The sequence below is a fragment of the Chiloscyllium plagiosum genome, chromosome 5, assembly GCF_004010195.1.
Source record: "Chiloscyllium plagiosum isolate BGI_BamShark_2017 chromosome 5, ASM401019v2, whole genome shotgun sequence".
Lineage (NCBI taxonomy): Eukaryota > Metazoa > Chordata > Chondrichthyes > Orectolobiformes > Hemiscylliidae > Chiloscyllium > Chiloscyllium plagiosum.
Genome location: NC_057714.1, coordinates 29306381 through 29329602, shown reverse-complemented (window position 1 = coordinate 29329602; position 23222 = coordinate 29306381). Strand labels below are relative to the sequence as shown.

At 40.6% G+C, this 23222-nt stretch overlaps 1 protein-coding gene across 2 annotated transcripts in view; it reads right to left on the bottom strand.

Annotated features, from left to right (window-relative positions):
• The window catches only part of sp4 (sp4 transcription factor), a 55516-nt gene that overhangs the window by 18658 nt on the left and 13636 nt on the right, over positions 1–23222 (bottom strand). For both annotated transcript variants that reach the window (XM_043689804.1, XM_043689805.1), the window contains exon 4: positions 1167–1404. In XM_043689804.1, the coding sequence (XP_043545739.1) occupies positions 1167–1404 (238 nt within the window). The remainder of the gene's footprint in view (positions 1–1166; positions 1405–23222) is intronic.

Genomic DNA, 23222 nt, shown 5'->3' with positions numbered 1-23222 from the left:
TTGGTCAGATTTGGATGTCTGGTTGGCATGGACACGTTGGACCAAAGGGTCTGTTCTGTGCTGAATGAACATGCTCTGGCCAGTTTGTGCAGAATTTCTCTGGCTTGTATCTGATGCTTGGTTATAGAGTTCAGTACTTTATTTAATGTGTTGACTGCAGCTCTGCAGCGATGGAACAAGCTCACCTTACATTTTCTAAAACTTTTATCCCACTAGCCGCTCATCTTAAACTTGAACATCTAGTACCTGAACTTCGCTCCTTGTGAAGTAATAGTATTGGTATGTCAGACAGAGAGATAAATGAATTGGGGTACATGTTGTCATGGATCTTTTTTTCCTTTTTTTGAAAAAAAAGACTCTAGGTATTGAATGACTGCCCCTGTCTTCTGGGTGTTCATTTCTATAAATTTAAAGGATATACATTTTTGTATATACATTTTGTATATAAAGGATATAAATGTTTTACATTTTCCTCCAACCCCATATATTGAAAAATAATAAGCTTTGTTTATATTATTTCATGATCTCGCTAGTTCATATTTCTAACTTCAAAAGTTTGGCAGAAGCCAAGTTAATTATGTTCGCTACTCTGAAATGTTTCAGATTCTGAGCAATGAGTCTTTAATGTTGGTCTAATGTTTGCCGGGTACATTAACATTTAAAAGGCATTTGGACAAATAGGCGCATAGAAAAGATTTGGAAGGATATGGCCCAAGTGCAGGGCAATGGGTTTAGCATGGATGATGCTCAAATGTCTTACATTTAATCAAGATTAATATTTACAATCATTTACAAATACAAGAGCTAGTTTGCTTCACAATTTAATAAAGTCATGTCTTATCTGATTGTAACCTCATGTATCTGTACAGAGTATGCATTCTTCAGCTTTTTCTTTAGGGGAGATAAAGTGGTTGTAGTGCTAATGACAAGGACCACACAAAACGGAAAGTAAACTTATGGCAGTTTTTAAGTTGAGTTTTAAAGAGAATTGAAAACATAGCATTTAAAAACTATGCCAAATGATCACTATGCCAAAATGATCTTTTGGTGCTATATTTAATACAACACTCACCATATACAAATAACATAATAAATCTTTTAGAAATTCACTCATTAAAGGAATTAATAAAAGGTAAAAAAGATAGAATTCTCATTTCATCACTCACCTCCCTTCTCCATCTCTACAGTTAGGGCATGAGCATGCAACTCTCCTTAGCCTTTTTCCAGGCTGAACATCCTGGTCACTAGCTGGTTGGAGCTGTACTTGTGTGATGCTGTTGGGGCTAACAGTGCCCAGTGTAGCATTGGCAATGTTGCCAACAGCCACTGTAACAGGAGTTACAGTTGCAGGCTGTACTTTCAGATGCCATTTTGTATCGCCACCATCCTGGGTCTGCTGTTGACCTATAGGACAGTATTACATGTAAACTTATTCTTCATACTTGATCTGTACATAAAAGAAAGTGGTTAAAACATCCCAGTCAACCTCGAACAGCTCCTTTTCTACTTATTCCTCCTTGTTAAATTGTGCAAACTGACACACTGTCTTAGATATTATCCAAATTTCAAGAACAGACTTACAATGAATATATCCTTTAAATTTATAGAAATGAACACCCAGAAGACAGGGGCAGTCATTCAATACCTAGAGTCTTTTTTTTCAAAAAAAGGAAAAAAAGATCCATGACAACATGTACCCCAATTCATTTATCTCTCTGTCTGACATACCAATACTATTACTTCACAAGGAGCTAACAATATTAGTATCAACTATTTCACTTCATTCAGCAGTCAGGTTTTTTGGGGATATTAGCCCCAGATTTTCACATTTGTGTGAATAAACACTTTCGTTTCTGCTGTCAATGCTCCAGATCTATTTGCAACTGCAGTCTTTGCTCTGAACCGTTCCCTGTGAGAGAGGAGTTTCTACCTCTACCTTACTGAATTATTTTAAAGGTCTCTACCAGACCCTATGAGTCACGGAGTTATAAGCACAGAAACAGATCCTTCGGACCAACTCCTCTGCACTGACGAGATATCCAAAATTAATCTTGTCCCACCTGCCAGCATTTCCTTACTGGATCTCACCACCAGAGCCCGCATCAGCATCTGACACCTTCTGTTTCAACTGCAACCTTTTTAGCTTATATTCACATTCTCTCTTCCCTTTTCCTTTGTACTTCAAAATTATTATCCATCCCTCTTTCCTGATGTTTTTCTGCCGTATGTATCTTCATCCTCTCCTCACCCTTCAGCTGCTTCAACTATAATTGCAGATCACCCAAATATCTTTGTAGTCCTGCAGCACGGTGACAGTCCCTTCAGCCCAAACTGGTCACTCTGACTAAATGGACTATCCACGCTAAACCCATTGCCCTGCACTTGGGCCATATCCTTCCAAATCTTTGCTATCCACATATTTATCCAAATGCCTTTTAAATGTTAATGTACCCGCCTTAAATTGCTTCTGCTTGCAGCTCATTCCATTTGCAGGTTCCATCTAACCTCTAACCTGATGCCCTCTAGTCCTCTATTCCCCAACCCTGGGGAAAAAGACTAAGTGCATTTCACCCTATCCATGCCTCTCATGACCTTGTAGAATTCGAAGATCCCCCCCCCCCCTCAGTCACCTACGCTCTAAAGAATAAAGTCCTAGCTTGTCCAACCACTCCCCATAGCTCATTCCCTTGAGTCCTGGCAACATCCTTATAAAATTTCTTCTGCAAGCTCTCCAGTTTAATAACATCCTTCATAAAACAAGGTGACCAAAACTGAACACAACACTCCAAGTGCAGCCTCACCAATGTCCTGTACACCTGCAACATAAACTTCCCAACTTCTACACTCAATGCCCTGACTGATGAAGACCAGTGTGCCAAAAGCCACCTTCACTGCCCTGTCGACCTTTGACTCTACTTTCATAGAACTGTATACCTGAACTCCAAGGTCCCTCTGTTCGACCATACTTCTTAATTCACCATGAAACTCCTATGTAACATCCCATACTTCTCTATATTAAACTCCATTTGCCATTTCTCAGCCCACTTCCCCAGCTGATCAAGCTCTTGCTGCAATTTCTGATAACCTTCCTCACTGTCCACGATATTGTCTATTTTAGTGTCATCTGCAAACTTACTAATTTATGCCTTGTACATTCTTATCCAAATCATTGATATAGATAACAAACAACAATAAGTCCTGTATTGACCAGAGGCACAACACTAGTCACAGATATCCAGTCTGACAAGCATCTTTCTATTAGCCTCTGCTTCCTACCATCAAGCCAACTGTGTATCCAATTTGCCATCTCGCCTGATTCCACATGATTGACCTTTCAGAGCAGCCAACCACATGGAATTTTATCAAAGGCCTTGTTGAAATCCACAGACTACACTTACAGCTCTGCCCTTATCAACCTGCCTAGTCACTGCATTAAAACTAACAAATTTGCAAGGCATGATTTCCCATCCACAGAGTTATCTGACTACTCCTAAATCAAACCCGGTCTTTCCAAATCCTTGTATATTGTCTCCCTCAGAATCTTCAAGTAAATTATCACAGATTTTAGACTTGCTGGTCTCTCATTCTCAGAATTTTCTTTGTAGCCCTTCTGGAATAACAGCACAATATTCATCACCCTTCAGTATCCTGGAACCTTACCCATGGCGAATGATGATGCAAATATATCAATCAGGGACCTCACAATTTCTTCTCCAGCCTCTTGCAGGGCTCTTGGATATATCAACTAGGCAAAAGTGAGAACCGTAGATGCTGGAAAGCAGAGTTTAGATCAGAGTGGTGCTGGAAAAGCACAGCAGGTCAGGCAGCATCTGAGGAGTAGGAAAATCGACATTTCGTGCAAAAGCCCTTCATCAGGAATAGAGGATAAATCTCACCACCCTGGAGGCTCCCTGCCTCTTTTTTCTGTCTTGATTTCCTTCTTCAGTAAACTCCTGCATCCCCAATATACCATCAGGGATTTCCTTGATCCCAACTGCTGTACCTGAGCCAACGCTCCCTTGTTGCATTAGCAGATCCACCCACGAGGATATTGGTTCCCTCTCCAGTCCAGGTGCAACCTGTCCCTCTTGAACAGGTCACTTCTGCCCCAGAAAAGATCCCAATGTTCTAAGAATCTGAATCTGTCCGCTGCAACAATTAGTTAGCCATGCCCTCATTCTCCTGTTCTTACCTTCATTAGGACATGGCACTGGAAATAATCTAAAGATTACCACCGACGAGGTGATGGTTTTTTAATCTTTTTTCCAACTCTCCATAATCATGCCACAGGGCCTCATCTCTATTTCTACATATGTCATTTGTGCCAATGTGCACAATCACTTCTGGATGCTGACCGTCCTCCTGGGCCCTAGCACCCAGGAGGCAACATACCATCCTGGATTCCCATTTGCTGCCACAGAATCTCCTATCTGACCCCCTATCAAGTCTCCTATCACTAAGGGCCTGTTTACTTTACCCTTTCCTACTGTCCAGAGCCATAGTGCCACCAACCTGACTACTGTGATTTTCCCCGGATGGTCACCACTCTTTCTCCCCCCCCGCAAAACACTCAACAATATTCAAAACCATATACCTGTTTGATGGGAATGGCCACAGGGATTCCTGTACTCCCTTTGCCTTACCTGGTGGTCATCCAACTACTCTCTGCCTGTGTCTTAGGCGTGACCCCCTCAAACTCTCAGATGATCCTGAGTGCAACCAGCTCCAGTTCCCTAACACGGTCTCCCAGGGGCACACTTGGGTGCACTTCCCACAGGCTTAGTCATCAAGGACTATGGAAATCTCATTCTAGCATTTCACTGCCTGGAGTACTTGGCACTCTTTACATATTTCCTCAAAACCCAAGGTGCTGTGCTAGCAACTCAATTAGCTCGCACTTTAAGCTCTGTCAGGTAACACTGCTTTCAGATTACCTGTCAAATTAATCAGCCTTGATTTTGAAATTTCCTTTAATGCTGCCAGCAACAGAACTTTCATCTGCAGGAAATCCTTTGCTGTTTCCAATGCCATGCCTTAAATGCAGTGCAGACCCGGTTTTCCACAGGATCCTCATTGCTTATTTCCAATACAAACTAAATCAAATCCACTTTGAACCCGGGACCATGAACTGCCAAACTTTAGCACCCAGTGGGGCTGGATACTGTAAATCAAGCCCTGCTATTCCTGGGGTCATTAGATTAGATTACTTACAGTGTGGAAACAGGCCCTTCGGCCCAACAAGTCCACACCGACCCACCGAAGCGCAAGCCACCCATACCCCTGCATTTACCCCTTCACCTAACACTACGGGCAATTTAGCATGGCCAATTCACCTGACCTGCACATCTTTGGACTATGGGAGGAAACCGGAGCACCCGGAGGAAACCCACACAGACACGGGGAGAATGTACTTGATGTTTGAGTCTTTTTGTTTTTAAAGAACTTATGCACAGTACCTCAATTTACCAAACTTTCAGATGGAGGATAGACAGTAAGGAGTAAACAAACAATTTGTTTCAAGCATATCTATGCACTAGGACTCCTTTGCCACATTATACTTTTATTGTTCAAAGATTCAACTGTATAATCTGATCAGCAGCACCTTTACCTAGAGTAAATAGTTTAGTTTGCTAACAAAAAACTTCCATATATAAACAGCAGCTATGCCAAGCATGATTCGCTATTACTGAAAATAAGAGGAAGTTTTGGTTACACTTGCACCATTGAAATGGCAATGCACTATTTTTGCCTTTTTCGTTTTCAAAAAGTGATAATTCTAAATAATGGAGGATTTGTTGCAGCCTGGTTTAACAGAATATTGAGCAATGCTTAAATTATGTACAGTTCTGACTTTTGTCTAGATTACCAATACAGTAAATGTAAGTGTTACCAATTTCATGGTGGCGAAGTACACTGCACTAGAGTCAAATAACTCAGAAATCACCCTTTGTCCCATTGTGTCTGCACTGACCTACACTAGTCCCATCTTCTCCCACTTGGCCCAAAGCCTTGAATGTTATGACATTTCACATGCTCATGAAAGTACTTTCCAAAATGTTAAGGCTCCTCATCACGACAGCTCAGTAGTCAGCACTGCTGCCTCACAGCACCAGGAACCCAGGTTCGTTCCCGGCCTCGGGCAACTGTCTGTGTGGAGTTTCCCCATGTCTGCATGGGTTTCCTCCAGGTGCTCAGGTTTCCTCTCTCAGTCACAAAGATGTGCAGGTCAGGTGAATTGGCCATTCTAAATTGCCTATAGTCTTAGGTGTATTAGTCAGAGGGAATGGGTCTGGGTGGGTTACTCTTTGGAGGGTTGGTGTAGACATGTTGGGCCGAAGGGCCAGTTTCCGCACTGTATGGAATCTAATCTAACCATCTAATGCATTAACCCACCCCCATCAGTGCATTGCAGATTTCTACCATCCTAGTTTCCTTTTTGAATGCAAGGAACAATGCAGTGTTGGACCCAAGTGTTGAAACTGAAAAGCTCTTCTGAACACATTTCAAGAAATCTGCCTCCTTTAAACCTTTTGACTATGACTATCCCAATTAATGCTGGGAAAGTTGAAATCCCTTAATTATCCTATTATTATTATTATTACACACCTCCATGCGTTGTTCATCTGCTTTCCTACTGCATGTTCACTGCCAGCCATGTGACTACCACATTCTTCTTACAAAGGTCTGCAGACAGTCTCATTCGAAGATGCTTCAGAAGTACTTTCTCCCACCATCCCACCTCCCCGGAATGTTGAGGTGCCAGTCTAGCCCCTCCTTCAACTGACATCTCTATGATACCAACAATATTATATGCCACATGGCAATCTAAGTCCTTAACTCGTCTATCTTATGAAAGAAGCTCAATTTAAGTTACAACCCGACTTTGTGTCTTAGTATGGAATATTACTTTCATGTACAGATATACAATGATAGGCAATTCCATTTGACCAGAAAAGCAGTTAGGGAATCAACTCTATCCTAAGTAGATGTAGTGGTTTTCAAATATTTGATCTGAGAAAGAATGAGAAAATCTGATTTATGATGTGGCAGGCAAACACATCAGAGGACCTCAACATGCGATTCTGGTGCCCAACATCAATATAATATCTTCCTCTTTTACCGTTATTACTGTCAGAATGACTACTCATATTAGACTAAATTTTCTTTGAACATTTCAGAACTATAACTGAACAAAACTAGAAAGAAAAAGAACAATGGTGCACAAGCCAAATTTAAAGGAAGAAGCGACAATTAAAATGCTACACCATAAGATGTATGAATGAGGGGGAGCAAAACTGCAAAAACTCTTTGAAGATTCTTAAAATCCACTTTCAACCGTTGGCAGCCTTATCCAAGTCTGAAGGAATAGGAGGCGCAGGGATAAAGAGGAGGCATAAAGGAAGCCAAAAGACATGGAAGAAGAGAGGGTTTGAAAATTTTGTGCCAAAAAGGCTGTTAAGCCAGGCCCGAAACTAAGGTCTGGCTCCAGCAGGTGGCTATTTGCCATTTGGTTGTTGGGATTTGGGTTTAGTTATGATTAAGAGTCAGATTTATAGTTATCCAAGAGTCAAGAGCAGATTTAATTCCTGAACATTTGCAAGCTACCTATTCAGGTACATCAGCGAGAACCATCCAAAATCTCAATTCAGGAGTTTTCTACAGGGTTCCAGACACACCATTTTCATTGGAAATTTCCAATTCCCCTGCAATTCTTGCAATGTCAGCTGCATTACAATCCCAAATGATCAGGCCAAGCAAATCCTGTCTGTGCTGCTACTGAAAGATGTGGGCCAAGATCGTTGTAACTTTATTGCAACTGTCATCTTAGCAAGTCAAATTTATAATTATTGAGTGCATTGCAATTAGCTAAACTCGAAATATTGCTGATGTATGTGACATACCAAGAGTTTATTAAAGCACAAAGAAATCTGACAGATTCAACAAGATATTTATTTATTTAATATGTTTACTTATATAGTAACTTCGACAAAATTGGTTTTATAATGTTTGTGATGTTTTACTAACAAAACACAATAAAATTGGGAGCAGGCTTTGAGTGAGTATTTTAAAAGGAGGCATGGACAGAAACAAAGAAGGTTAGGTGGGAAATTCCTGAGCTAGGAGCCCAGACAGTTGAAGGCAAGGCCACCAAAAGGCCAAAATTGGATAAACACACATCAAACTTATTTTCTCTGTAAAACTGACTTGAAGAAGAGAGTGTGGTCTCTTTAGGAGTTATACACAATCATGTATGTACGGAACAAACAGGCTGTATACAAGTCACATTTTGATTGCTATATAGAAGTGCACCTGTAAAGCTTAGAGGGAATACTGGTTGTAGAGCTGGGAAGTTTACAGAAATAGGGTAAGGGTTGGGCATGGAATGATTTAAAAAACATGGATAAGATTTCTCAAAAGACAAACGGAGGCATTCCTCAATGGCAGTCAATAAACACAGCATCAGCAAACAGAACGATAGATTGATGAGAGTTGGGACTCAAGCAATAGAATTTTGGCTGACTTCACTGTTATAGAGGAGGGAAGATTAAACACTGGGAGCATGTTGTGGTAGTTAGTCTATAGATAACAAAGGTATGGATTTTGTTTGTGGTAGACAAGGCAAGGTGGGTTTGAGTTGTGAAATGTTACAGACCCGATATAGATGGTCTACTGATGGCATGAGCATGTGGTCAGAAGCAACATTAGAATTTTCACAAAAGACTGATTCAATCTTGGAAAAATGTCAGAGATGAAATCAGTGAGTGCTTGCAGGTGGATCAAAGAACAGCTTCAGAGTTCTAGTATTTTGGTCGAGGAAATTTCCAATGATCAAACACTGGGTGCGCAGTGAGACAAATCAGGAATTGTAGTGTTTTACAATTGTAGTGAGATAAAATTCAGTGTACATGTTGAAAAGTGACAGATGTTTCCTTGAGGATCACCGATGTAACAGTGCAGGAAAAGAAACAGAAGCCACTCCAAGTGATTCCCCGGCCAAGACTGAACAAAAAGAATGGAAATTCAGTCCCACTCAACTTGGCAACAGTAGGGAGATGCTGATGGAAGTAAATATGGTTAGCCACATAAGAGGCTACAGATAAGCCAAAGAGTAAACAGCAGGGTCTATACACTGATAGACTCAGTGATGATTTAATAGAATAGTTACATCACAGGAAGCTATTTGGGCATGGCATACAGGCCATCTCTCTGCAAAAGCAGCCCATCTAGCCCTGCAACTCCACCTAAAATATACTTGGAATACTGTGTCCAGTTCTGGTCGCCCTACTATAGAGAAAGATAGAGGCTTTGGAGAGGGTGCAAAGAAGGTTTACCAGGACGTTGCCTGGACTGCAGGGTTTGCCTTATGAATAAAGGTTGAATAAGCTCGGACTTTTCTCTCTGGAGACAAGGAGGAAGAGACGAGACCTGATTGAGGTGTACAAAATAATGAGAGGAATAGATAGAGTCAAGAGCCAGAAACTTTTCCCCAGGGCTGGATTGACTGGTACGAGAAGTTGAAGATACTGGGAGGAAGGCATAAAGGAGGCGTCAGAGGTAGGTTCTTTACGCAGAGAGTTGTGAATGCATGGAATGCATTGCCAGCTGAGGTGGTGGAAGCGAAGTCATTGGGGACATTTAAGCGACTGCTGGAAATGCACATGGATAGCAGTGAGTTGAGGGGTGCCTCGGTTAACTTACTATATTTTACATTAGGATTAAGTCTCGGCACAACATCGTGGGTCAAAGGGCCTGTTCTGTGCTGTACTTTTCTATGTTCTATACGGTCAATTTTTCACTTCAGAATTTAATGGGGTTAATAAACAAACACAATGGATGTAACACGTCGTGACTCTACTAACATACTATTTCAATTAACTAAGTTTCGAATAGGAAAGTCCAGACCGGTGAACAAAGTATCAAACCTACCTTAAATGTACCTACGTCTTTGACCTGTAGGTGAATCTTTCACATATCAACACAAACATACCACACTCTGCAATAGGAAAGATTAGGGAAGCAGTACACTGAAGTTAAAAATAAGCACTGCAGTTCAAGAGTATAATCAGTGCGATTTTCCATAAAAGATCTCAATTTTCTCAAATGAGAGGTCACTGCAGACCTAGTAAAATACTGATCCACAGAAGCAGACAGTGAGAAATTCGACCCATCCTTTTAATTAAAAAGTTCAATCACAAATGTGTAGTATTTAAGCAAATTCCCCAATATCACAAAGTAAACTACAATGCAGGATGTGAAACTGCCAACTAAAACAAGCGCAAATTGAATTATCCTGTGTGCTGTTCACACGTTAAAACCTGGATTTCTGAATTAGAAAATTAACTTAACAACAAAAATTTTGTACTGGTAGCACTGTTTTAATAGGAACCTATTTCGTGAATTTATTCTTGGGACTGCTTCTTTTTTTGGGCATAAAAGGCACACTGGATCTTGACTCATTTAATTTCCCAGACTGTCTGGGCTTCCTCAAATGACCTGAGGAGGCCATGCAGCTGCTGTAGCAGAGACCAGAATATGCAACAATGATGCAAAAGGAACCACTCTGTCTTCCTGCTTCATATTCCTTTAGCACTCAAAAGTTAAGCTTTCCAATTGTGATTTGCTTAACTTTGTGTATTGAAGGGCCCTAACAACAAGAGCAGAAAACAGGGTGTAACCTGATTGCATCTTTAACAAGATGCAAAATTTAACACGACTTAGTCCATTAAATTCAAGTGCAGATTCAACTGACAGACATACTGTAATACACAGAAATTATCTTCCCTCAAACATTACCAAAAACATTTCGGATTAAGTGACCATATTACCTAGGCACTCTGTCACCTTAAAATTCCCAAGAATAAGTCTGTTTACCCTCATTCTGATACGATTTGATCTAGTTGCTCCATTACAACATGGACGACTTTATCAAAGTTTGCCACAAGGTCATGCTTCAGCTGTACAAGACACTGGTAAGTCTGCACTTAGTGTTGCATATAGTTCTGGCCACTGCATTATAGGAAGGGTTTGGAAGGGTTCAGAGGAGATTTACTAGGATGTTGCCTGGAATGGAAGGAAGATCTTCTGAGGAAAGGCTGAGAGAACTGAGGCTGTTTTCTCTGGAGAGGAGGTGGTTGAGAGGTGACTTAATGGAGATAAGATAATCAGAGGGTTACATAGGGTAGACAGTGAGAGCCTTTTTCCTTGGATGGTGAAGGCTAACACGAGGGGACATAGCTTTAAATTGAGGGATGACAGATTTAGGACAGATATCGGGGTAGTTTCTGTACTCAGTAGTAGAGGCGTGCAATGACCTGCCTGAAACAACAGTAGACTCGACGACGTTAAGAGCATTTAAGTGGGCATTGGACATGCATATGGATAATAATGGAACGGTGTCGGTTAGGTGGGCATCAGATTAATTTCAGAGGTCTGTGCAAATGGAAGGCCGAAGGGCCTGTACTGCACTGTAATGTCCTATGTTCTACCGACGAAGGAACTGGTTTGTTAACCAAACGGTTGCTTGATTAATAGAATAAAAACTTCGGAAATCTAGTTTTAGACGGTGACCACAAGGAATGAAGATTGGAAAAATATTGTGAAAACAAGAGCCAAGGAAGAGTGTGGCTACAAGGACCCATGTGGAGCATTTCTTTTACTGTTTCATATCTATGGATGATCTAAAGCAGACTATAGATAATAACTTGACATTAGTGTGGAAATCTCTTAAGCAACAAAAATTCATCTGAAAGTGCCAATATATTGGATAATTATGAACAGGAATTCATGTCTAATTTACATCAAAAGATATTGATTAAGCATTGATACCTTCATGCACTTGCTAGGTGTGTTCAGAAAGAACATATCGTGGATCTGGCAGGTATTATCTACATTTTGCAGAGTCAGATATTGCTGAATGCATCGTATTTATAGATATGATGCACCTAGTAACAACTGTTGCAGATGCAAAGTACGTAAGAGATTGCAGAGAATAAGTATACATAAGGAAAATGGCTCGTTGGTTGGCATGTGGCTTGTTGGTTTAGGGGTATGTTACTTGCTTTGGGTCTTCTAAAGCGCAGACCTGCGAGAGATCCAGGGTTCAAATCCAGGACAAGCCCCCATTTCTTAATTTGGGGAAGGCATGATGGTTCAGTGGTTAGTACTGCTGTCTCACAGCACCAGGGCTCCCAGGTTCAATTCTGGCCTCGGGCGACTATCTGTGTGGAGTTTGCACATTCTCTCCATGTCTGCGTGGGTTTCCTCCGGGTGCTCCCGTTTCCTCCCACAGTTCCAAGATGTGCAGGTCAGGTGAATTGGCCATTTTCAATTGCCCATAGTGTCAGATGCATTAGTCACAGGGAAATGGATCTGGGTGGGTTACTCTTGAGGGTCAGTATGGACTTGTTGGGCTGAAAGGCCTGTTTCCACACTGTAGGGAATCTAATCTAATCAAAGGAAAGTTACCTACAGCCAAGTGTCACATGGATGTGGATACAAAATTGGTTGAGTGATAGGAAATCCAACAATCATTGAATCCCTACAGTGTAGAAGTAGGCCATTCAGCTGATTAGAGGGTCAGTGTGGAATCAAAGAGCATCTCACCCAGACCCACTTCCCAACTTGTCCCTGTAACCCTGCATTCCCCATGGCCAATCCACCTAACCTGCACATCTTTGGTCTATAGATTTTTTGGTCGATGGTCCAAAGATTTCTTTTCTAGCTGGAGGAAGGTTTGTAGTGGAATTCCTCAAGTTCAGAATTGGGGCCTTTGCTTTTCCTGTTATATACTAATTATCTGGTTCTTGGTGTACAATCCACGTTTGCAGATGACATTAAACTTAGAACAACTGCAAATTGATAGAAGGGTGGAATGGAACTCCAAAAAGGACACTGACAAGTTTGTGCAGTGGACAGATGAGTGGCAGATGACATTCAATGCAGAGAATGTCAGAGGTGATGCTCTTTCGGAGAAAGAATGCTAAGAAAATGGAAGGTACGATACACAATTCCAAAGGGATGAGAAGCAGAGTGACCTAGGTGTATATTTTTGTACAGATCATTGAAGGTGGCAGAACAGGAGGAAATAGCAATAAATAGAGACAGAGGTGTTCTTAGCTTTATTAATAAAAGCACAGAGGAAGAACACGGAGGTGAATGTTGCAATTCTACAAGCAAAATTAGAGTTGCAGTGGATAGCGAAGAAGATTACCTCAGAATACAATGGGATCTTAATCAGATGGGCCAATGGGTTTAAGAGTGGCAGATGGAGTTTATTTTAGATAAATGTGAGGTGCTACATTTTGGAAAAGGAAAATCAGAGCAGGACTCATATGGTCCAGAATGTTGCTGAACAAGGAGACTTTGGAGGGCAGGTTCATAGATCACAGAACATTACAGGCCCTCTATGTTGTGCCAACCTGTGAAACCAATCTGATGCCCATTTAACTTACACTATTCCATTCTCATCCATATGCCTATCCAATGACCAATAAAATGCTTTTAAAGTTGGCGAATCGACTACTGTTGCAAGCAGGATGTTCCACGCGTGAAGAAAATACCTCTGACGTCGATCTTATATCTATCACCTCTCAGTTTAAAGCTATGTCCCCTCATGCTCTCCATCGCCAGAGGAAAAAGGCTCTCACTGTCCATCCTATTTAACCCTCTGATTATATGCCTCAATTAAGTCACCTCTCAACTTTCTTCTCGCTAACAACATCAAATCCCTCAGCCTTTCCTCGCAAGACCTTCCCTCCATATCAGACAACATTCTAGTAAATCTCCTCTGAACGCTTTATAAAGCTTCCAGGTCCTTCTTATAATGCAGTGACCGGAACTGTCCGAAATACCTCAAGTGCGGCCACACCAGGGTTCTGTACAGCTGCAGCATGACCTCAGGTCCCAAAACTCAATCCTTCTAACAATAAAAGCTAACACACCGTATGCCTTCTTAAATATCCTATCAACCTGGATGGCAACTTTCAAAAGATCTATGTACATGAACACACAGATCCCTCTGCTCTTCTATACTACCAAGAATCTTACATTAACCCAGTACTCTGCATTCCTAGTATTCTTTCCAAAGTGAATCACCTCACTTTTCTGCACTAAACACCACGTGCCACCTCAGCCCAGCTCTGCAGCTTATCTATGTCCCTCTGTAACCTGCAACATCCTTCGGCATTATCCACAACTGTACCGACCTTAGTGTCATCCGCAAGTTTACTAACCCACCTTTCTCTGCTCTCAACCAGGTATTTTATAAAAGTGACAAATAGTATTGGACCCAAAACACATCCTTGCGGTATCCCACTAGTATTTGAACTCCAAGATGAATATTTCCCATCAACCACCACCCTCTGTCTTCTTTCAGTGAGCCAATTTCTGATCCAAACCACTAAATCACCCTCAATTCCCATGCCTCCATATTTTGTGCTATAGTCTACTGTGGAGAACCTTATCAAAACACCTAACTGAAATCCATATAAATCATATCAGCCGCTTTACCCTCATCCACACGTTTCGTCACCTTCTCAAAAGAACTCAATAAGGTTTTGAGGCATGACCTACCCTTCACAAAACGTTATTGACTATCCCTATTCAACTTATTCCTTTCTAGATGATTATAAATTCTATCCTTGAAAGTAGAGTCGCAGGTAGTTAGGAAAGTGAAGGCGGCATTTGGTACGCCTTTCTTTATTGATCAGAGCATTGAGTACAGGAGTTGGGAGGTCATGTTGCAGCTGTACAGGACATCAGTTAGGCCACTTTTGGAATATTGCGTGCAATTCTGGTCTCCTTCCTACAGGAAGAATGTGGTGAAATTTGAAAAGGGTTCAAAAAAGATTTACAAGGATGTTGCCAGGATTGAAGCTACAGGGAGAGGCTGAATAGGCTGGGGCTGTTCTCCCTGGAGCATCGGAGGCTGAGGGGGTGACCTTATAGAAGTTTACAAAATCATGAGGAGCACGGAGAAGATAAACAGACAAGGTCTTTTCCCTGGGATGGAGGAAGTCCACAACTAGAGGGCATAGGTTTAGGGCGAGAGAGAAGATATAAAAAGGACCTAAGGGGCAACTTTTTCCACAGAGGGTGGTGCATGTATGGAATAAGCTACCAGAGAAAGTGGAGGGGGAGGCTGGTACAATTACAGCTTTTAAAAAGTATACAGATGATTGTGGATAGGAAGGGTTCAGAGGGATATGGGCCAAGTGCTGGCAAATGGGACTAGATTAGGTTAGGATATCTATTAGGCATGGAAACGTTGCACCGAAGAGTATGTGCTAAGACAGTTGTTCGACATCAGTAGAGTACTGTGTAGTTGTAGATGCCACATTATAGGAAAAGATGCAAATACATTGGATAGAGTGCATAAGTGATTTGCGAGAATGGTTCCAATATGGAGAAATATTAGCTATGAGGACAGATTGAAGTAGGTGGGGTTGTTCTCCCTGAAACAGTGAAGGCGACCAAGATATCCGATTCAGGTTTTCAAAATAATGAACAGCCTGGACAGAGTAGATGCAATGAAGTGGTCTTCCACGCAAAGGAAGCAAAGTTTTCACACAATGAATACACTGCCTGGAAATGTGGTGGAGGCAGGTATAACTGAGGCATTCAAGGACACCATTGACGGCAATATGGATAGTAATGGTGGGCAGGGTTTTGAGGGGAGATTGGTACTAGATAATAGAACTGATGTAGGCACAATGGGCGATTCGCCTTCTGCACTGTAATAGTTGATATTCTACAATATCATCTCCTTCACAAGAACAAGTTATGCACGAATGCTTTAAAACTGTCACACTACCAGCTACAAATGTCAAAAAATACATTCCTTACAGATTCTCATGATCTGAAACTGGTTGGATCCTCAATCTGAGTTACCAAACAGATAACTTCCACTGAAGTTTCAAAAGATGATCAAAATTTCGATCAAAATCACATGATCAAGTGATGTCAATCAGTGCTAACATGTGGTCAGGTAGATTGCTGCCACAACCACCTTTTCTGACTGGGACTACAGGCCCTATTTAATCTGAAGTTGTAGAGGTCAACCGCTAGTGAGTCGAACAAGAGGAGGCAACAGCAATTAATTAAACTGTGCTTCTGAGAAAATGACAATCAGGTACAAGTTATAGATATTACAACAAAGTCTATGAGGATAACTAGGGCAACAAGACCCGAGGAGGACAGACCCAAAATGGTCTACCTTTAACAAGTTCCTGTAACATAAAACTGGGTGCACTTAATGCTGATTTCACATTAATTTATGCAACTGAACTTCTCTCACATATGGTCAAAATACTTTTCAGAATTTCTCACTTTGAAGTTGCATTCTCTTCTAAAATGGTCATGTACAAATTAATATTGCACTCTTTATTAGTTCACTTTAAAGACTTTTCATTATGCAAAATGTACTCAAAACTTAAAACTGATCCAATAATAAGATTTTCAGCTTGGAAATACAATATCTTCTTAGCTACCTGGGAGGGTAGGCCAGATCTCAGTTCGGGTTACGAAAGTTTAATTTTCAAATTCAGCAGTGAGAGAGTATGATCAAAGAGACCATTCTCCGAATCACTACTGCGTGGAAGCAGGCCGTTCAGCTATCGAGTGTACACCCACCCTCCAAAGAGCATCCCACTCTAAGATAGCATACATACAAAATAGAGAACAGCAAACAAACATAATTCCACTGTTCAAGGTGAATGGCTCATCATACAAATGCAAGATGTTTGTTTCTTAAACATCTGAACAAAAAGTTTGGTAAATTAATAGACTCATATCTATCTAGATTAAGCAACTAAGTTGTCCTTCCTCACTGTACTCTTGCTTTCTGTACTTTTCCTCCAGTTTTCTTTCAAAGGCATAGAGTCATTGAGATGGAAACAGACCCTTCGGTCCAACCTGCCCATGCCGATCAGATATCCCAACCCAATCTAGTCCCACCTGCCAGCACCCAGCCCATATCCCTCCAAACCCTTCCTATTCATAAACCCATCCAAATGCCTCTTAAATGTTGCAATTGTACCAGCCTCCACCACTTCCTCTGACAGCTCATTCCATACACGTACCACCCTGTGTGAAAAGGTTGCCCGTTAAGTGTCTCTCATATCTTTCCCCTCTAGTTCTGGACTCCGCAAGCCCAGGGAAGAGACTATTTACCCTATCCAGGCCCCGCATAATTTTGTAAACCTCTATAAAGGTCACCCCTCAGCCTCCGACGCTCCAGGGAAAACAGCCCCAGCCTGTTCAGCCTCTCCCCATAGCTCAAATCCTCAAACCCTGGCAACATCCTTGTCTATCTTTTCTGAACCCTTTCAAGTTTCACAAAATCTTTCTTCGCCTCTTTTAATCTCCTTCCCTCCCAAAGAACATTCAACATAACAGATGTGCATAAATGACAAGTAGTCATCAAAATTATTATTTTCTGACAATGTATGTTACAGATCAACATTTTCTCAATGTGTAATCACCCAGAAAGGAGAGAAATTAAAGGAAGAGAAAACCTAATTTCATTTTCCACACCCACTTCACATAGCAGTTACGGTATATTTAAGATGCTGGAACAAAAAAAAAGAAAATGGTGTTAAAAATACATACGAACTGATGCACAGAGTTTAAAATGTCAATTTACCTAGATAGCAAAAATCAGTTAATTTAATGGCTGTATACTACCAAATAGCCCAGACAATTACAAACCAGCTAGGTTCTATCATCTGGAAAAGGTGAAATCTTCTAAATAACAAATAATTAAGTATTAGTTTAATAACAAGAAACAGAAGGTGGATTTCTTGAATATGATTGTGCTTATATACTGAATGTATTACATATGGACATTTCAAAAACCTTTGCCAAAGTGAGTCACAGATGACTACAGGAGAGGACTGAAGTATAGAATTTGAAAGATAAATTGATTTAAAAAGTAGTGATAGAGAAGACAATAGTTAAGAGCAGTTTCTCAGCAGGATTGGAGTAGGCAACGGTGTTCCATATGGTTCTGTTTGGTGACTATGTCCTTTCACCCAACATTAACGATTTGGTCTTATAGCTAGAGAATGGCACTTCTGATTGAATGGCATACATAATTTGAGGTCAAAATGAAAACTGCAACTGGAAATGTTTGCAGCAGGGAAATAGACAGAACATTGACAGATCAAATTCAAAACGTCAGTTTTAAGTTTTAGCAAATTTACATATTGAATGAAGAAGTGTAGAAAGTTGGGATGGGGTCAGGTTCAATGCATTGAATACATGGATGCCATAAAAACTGGTAATCAAGATTCTTCCACGACAAAAGGAGTCAGTTCAACCAATCACACCTGCACTGCTCCTTTGAAGTAATCAGTCAACCCCACTCCATTGTTTTTCCCCCATTCAGCCCTGAAAATCTTTCCTTTTGAAAATAGACACCAAATTCAATTTTGAAAGTCATTACTGAATATAAATTAATATAACTGGTTTTAATATTGAAAATTGCAATTTTTATACATATTACACATGTTATAAATAGATTCTACTTACCCTTGTACCAACAGACAAGCGTAATATGTTTGAAAATAGCAATTTTCAGTATTAAAACCAGTTATATTAGATTTATATTCAGTAATAATACATTCACCACATTAATTCATCTAACGCTGACCATGGACAAACCTTAAACTATATTCCAACAAAATACTTTGCAAGCATCTATTACAGCTTTTATTTAGACTAAGAAAACTTCCGTTCACAAAAACACATTTAATACTTGAAAATGCCCAAGTACTTAATCCCTTATAAAAAGACTTGTAATCATAACATCAAAAAGACAGCTAATTAAAAAAATCCTTAAATAATTCAAGCCACCAAACCATGATTTAACAATGCCCCATCACGATAATTGTAGTTTACTAGAAAACTGCCAGACATTTTAACAATATATTGAAAGAGCTTGGGACAATGACAACTAACAACTCATATTGGAAACAGGCCTAACACAAGATTTGGATAATTGTTCAGAGATGAAACACCACGTTGAGCTAGTTAGTTAAAAGAAATGACAACTCGGGAATAAACTTAATGTTACTTTACACAATTATAATTATTATAATGCGTATTCAAAATGAGCCTAACATTGAAAGAGTCCCAATATTTTCATCAGCTCTTACTTTTACACTACTTATCGCATTTATATCCGCACGCTTAGAGTCAAATACGCAAAAAATAAAACTTTGTGGCAAGTTTTGTTTATATCTCCCACACACAATCACATCATTTGTTTTATTTCAAAGAAGAAGCAGTCATCAAGATATCATGCTATTTGCAGGGCAGCACATTGCAAACAGTCACAGCTAGTCCATGCTACACATCTGCCCCCAACTCAACACTTACACAAAAACGTGTTCACTATTAGCCCTGCCATTAAGCTGACAGCTAATTATAGACCAATGCCAGGCTCAAAAGGACCATTTTTCATTCCTAGGCGTAGATAGTGAATGTCAGACGAGTTAACTGTGGTAGACATCACGTACAAGAGAGAGAGAGTGTACTTTAGATCAAAATATGTTGGCTTGTGAGAATCCAAGTTGATTGCCTCCCACTACAAAGTGATGAATTAATTGTAAACAGAGATAAACTAACACCAATTAATACCTGAACACAACTGCAGTTCACAAAAATGTAAAATTTCACCCAAAACTGAAGCAGTCCAAGATTTCAAACCAACGGCTTTTCTTTAAAGAAAGGATTTCAAAATAAGTTATGAATCATAATTTTTTCAGTTAGTACTAACTCATTTCTAGGTTGCTCTCTACAATATTGCGAAGATTACAATTCCCAGTGAGACAATTTCAAAACAATTTGCCTAAAACTGTTTAAGGCATTGCTAAAACGTTTTAGGGTTTCCTAATATCGACAGCCATTCTCCAGAAGAGTATCCTTCACACAAGAATAGGAGAAATACAACCACATTATTTAAGGGAGGTTCAAAGCTCAACTAGAAACTCAACCTTTTCCCTTGCTAACACCTCCAATTTTTCCAGTTTTGTCCCTAACATAAATACTTGTGGACCCAGTATTTAATATCAATTCCCTGGATACACAACTCAGTAGTCCTCTCTCTCTCTCCCACTCCATTATATGCCACCATTAGGCCTTTCGCCAACTTCAGACACTAACACTAGCTTTCATCTTGGAATCTTTGAACTTGGGAATCAACTTTACATGTGGAATTCAGCCAATGGTTTTTTTTTGGGGGGGTGGGGAAGAGAAGAAAGGAATTTAATTACAATGTACCTACATTTTCACAATCCATTTACAATGTTACTTCCTCCAAAAACTTGGACAAAATCAAGCAGATTTCTTGTTGATATTGTTTGCTGTTCGATAGACCGCCAGAGGTAATTATGCTTGATAATTAGTTTCATCAATGCCAGTTAAAATAATACAAGACTATCCAAATAGACGACATAAGACATTTTATCTGCTGCAAAACGTGGCCACCTGGAAAGTGGTCCCATTCTTCACCGATATCATAATGTCCAGCTTGCATCTTGTTCCAAACTTAAATACTTATTCCAGGTATTATGTCAACTGCAACCCTTTTACAAAAAAAATCCTTGGATTAAAGATGTATTATTGATAAGGCTCCCTGTTCTTCATCACACCTAACTCTTACACCTATTAGAATTTGTGGATTAAAAATTTATATTTTTCACATCTTCACAATGTTCCAAAGTATTTCACAGCAAATTGAAAACATTAAGGGTGGATTGCAATTTGCAACGCAAAGTACTTCAAACAGTAATGAGATCAATGGCAGCCTGCCTTTGGTGGTATGGGTTGAGAATAAGAGATGGACTGGACTGGCCACGAATATTGTGGCTACAGGAGCCAATCATAAGTGAGAGGAATCTTGCAGCAAGTTACACACCACCCGATTCCCCAAAGTGTATTCATCATCCACAAGACACTGGTAAGGGGCATGATTAAATATTCTTCACTTGCGTGGGTGTGTGTTATTGAAACAACACAAGAACTTGATACCGTTCAAAAATCCAAACAGCATATTTGTTTGTGAACATGGTGCCATTCCCCTACCCTATTACTCTACATTTACCCCAACTAATGCGCCTAGTCCACATATCCCTGAACACTATGGGTAATTTAGCACGGTCAATTCACATAACCTGCACATCTTTGGATTGTGGGAGGAAACCGAAGCACTCAGGAAACCCTCGCAGATGTGAACAGAATGTGCAAATGCCACACAGATGGTTACCTGACCAGGAATTGAACCCTGGCACTGTGAGGCAAGTGCCAACTATTGAGCCACTGTGCCACACCATACCTGTACCCAATGCAGCTGTGCATTGCTGACTGACAGTGTGCCCTGCTAGACCAGTCTGCTCTCGCAGGGCACACTTCCACTGCACTGGAGGATGCCAGGATGGGTGGCAATGTCCCCCTGAAAGTGGAATGAAAGTGTAAATGCAGCTTGTGCTGGTGCATTGTGCCCTGCTCTGTTGCTAACATGAACCAGCAATGAGATGAAACCTCCAAAATCCTGCTCTGGTTTCCATGTCAGGTTTTCCTGGTTTGTGAGGTGAGGCTGTTAAGATCACAACCTGTGATGGGGTGGGCTATTAACACGGCACTTGGCAAGTAATAATCAAATCTCACCACACCAATTGAACAAAGCAAACAAGATGATCACAAAAATGAGATTGGCCTCGCTGAACATCTCTCCCGACTCTCACATTCATCCGAGCCATAGGCCACGCCATTCAGAGCTCAGAGATTCTGCTCCGTGTTTTCATACAATACTCTATTGGTGCAAGCGAAAAGCACCAAACTCTGAAGTCCACAGCAGTGATTATCATTGTGCAAAATCAAAATAAAAGGAAGATTAAACTTTTAGAAAGCATTGAAAAAATTAGAAGGGCCATTCATGGTCACTATTAGAATACTTCAACAACATCATTTCCTCCATAAATATCACGTACTACATAAAGATGCAAGGCACAAGTCAGAAGTGTTATAGAATATCCCTAATTTGCCAGAATAAGTGCAACAAGTGTGACACCATTCAGGGCAAAACAGCTCACTGGATTGGTACCATATCCACAAACAAAAACACACTGTTCCTATCATCGCAGTAGCAGCATTACAGAAATTCTAAGGTTGATCCTTAGACAACAACATCTTCTAAACCCAATCACCACTAACACCTAGGAAAAGGTATGGAAACTCACAGGAACATCTACAAGTTCCCACTCACTATCTGACCTTAGAAATACACTTATCTAATTGTCACAAAGTCAAAATCCAGGAATGTCTGCTCGAACTGCATTGTGGGTCTACCTACACAATGGACTGTAGCAGTTCAAGGCGGTAACTCACTACATTATCAAGGGTCTTGAGATGGACAATAATAATTGGACAGGAACACCCATTCCCTTTGAATAAAAAAAATCTCTATCCTGCACTCAACTGTACCAATAAAATGGAGCAAGGATCTTCCCTTCCTTGATGTATTAGTTAACAAATATGCCAATGAGTTCTGCATATTATCAAACAAAGCATTATTTTACTGGTCAGTATACTTATGGGATTTCTAATGTTCCAGTAGATACTAAAAGAAAACAAATTTGTTGGAAGCTCATGAATAGACCCCTAGCCACCAGATCATCTTGTAGAACTGAAGGTGAGATATGTCATAACCAAAATATGCTGAGAGTTAAAAGCTTCACCTGATCAAACCATCACTCACTGTATACCATACCAAACTCAAAGTACCCTAACAACTACTATGCCCAGGTAAAAACAATGACAACAGATGCTGGAAACCAGATTCTGGATGAGTGGTGCTGGAAGAGCAGAGCAATTCAGGCAGCATTCGAGGAGCAGTAAAATCGATGTTTCGGGCAAAGGTCCTTCATCAGGAATAAAGGCAGAGAGCCTAAAGGGTGGAGAGATAAGTGAGAGGAGGGTGCGGATGGGGAGAAAGTAGTATAGAGTACAATAGGTGAGTGGGGGAGGGGATGAAGGCGATAGGTCGGTGGGGGAGGAGGGTGGAGTGGATAGGTGGGAAAGATGATAGGCAGGTAGGACAAGTCATGGGGACAGTGCTGAGCTGGAAGTTTGGAACTAGAGTGAGGTGGGGTAAGGGGAAATGAGGAAACTGTTGAAGTTCACATTGATGCCCTGGGGTTGAAGTGTTCTGAGGCGGAAGATGA